Source organism: Rhinopithecus bieti, unplaced genomic scaffold (assembly GCF_001698545.2).
Source record: "Rhinopithecus bieti isolate Rb0 unplaced genomic scaffold, ASM169854v2 scaffold_76570, whole genome shotgun sequence".
Classification (NCBI taxonomy): Eukaryota; Metazoa; Chordata; class Mammalia; order Primates; family Cercopithecidae; genus Rhinopithecus; species Rhinopithecus bieti.
In genome coordinates, this window is record NW_016828782.1 from 365,443 (window position 1) to 366,402 (window position 960).

The following is a 960-nucleotide window of genomic DNA, read 5'->3' on the forward strand; positions in this document are numbered from 1 at the left end:
AGTTGTTCTGACATCTTTTTTATTGTTTGTTTGTTTATGTAGTTGTGTTGAATTCTTTTTTAATGTAGTTGTTTTGAATAGAAAGATAGGAAGTGGGCCGGGCACGGTGGCTCACGTCTATAATCCCAGCACTTTGGGAGGCCGAGGCAGGCAGATCACCTGAGGTCAGGACCAGCCTGATTAACATGGAGAAACCCCGTCTCCACTAAAAATACACAATCAGCCGGGCGTGGTGGCACGTGCCTGTAATCCCAGCTACTCGGGCGGCTGAGGCAGGAGAATCACTTCAACCAGGGAGGCGGAGGTTGCCGTGAGCCGAGATCGTGCCATTGCACTCCAGCCTGGGCAATAAGAGCGAAACTCCGTCTCAAATAAAATAAATAAATACAGATAGGAAGTGGTGTTCGCAGCCGCACCGCTGTCGCTCTTCAACACCAGCGCCGCCTCTTGCTCGCTGAGCTGCAGCCGAAGGACAAGGAGGGTAAGTAAGGAGGTCTCTACACCGTGGCTCTTACAAAGCGTACTGCCAGCAAATCTACCGGTGGTATAGCACCCAGGGAGCAACTGTCTACAAAAGCCGCTCGCACGAGTGCGCCCTCTACTGGAGGAGTGAAGAAACCTCATCGTTACAGACCTGGTACTGTGGCACTTCGTGAAATTAGACGTTATCAGAAGTCCTCTGAACTTCTAATTCGCAAACTTCCCTTCCAGAGTCTGGTGCGAGAAATTGCTCAGGACTTTAAAACAGATTTGTGCTTCCAGAGCGCAGCTATCGGTACTCTGCAAGAGGCAAGTGAGGCCTGTCTGGTTGGCCTTTTTGAAGACACCAGCCTGTGTGCTATCGATGCCACACGTGTAACAATTATGCCAAAAGACATCCAGCTAGCACGACGCATACGTGGAGAACGTGTTTCAGAATCCACTATGATGGGAAGCATTTCATTAACAAAAATTTTTTAA

The 960-nt window shown here is 49.3% G+C and overlaps 1 protein-coding gene across 1 annotated transcript; it reads left to right on the forward strand.

The window, feature by feature from the left end:
- Positions 1-495: 495 nt before the first annotated feature.
- On the forward strand, positions 496-960 carry LOC108523834 (histone H3.3C-like; the record flags this gene model as incomplete). Its single annotated transcript, XM_017864609.1, has 2 exons — positions 496-775; positions 824-960. Coding segments are annotated over 2 exons (417 nt in total), but the record flags the coding sequence as incomplete, so codon positions are not given.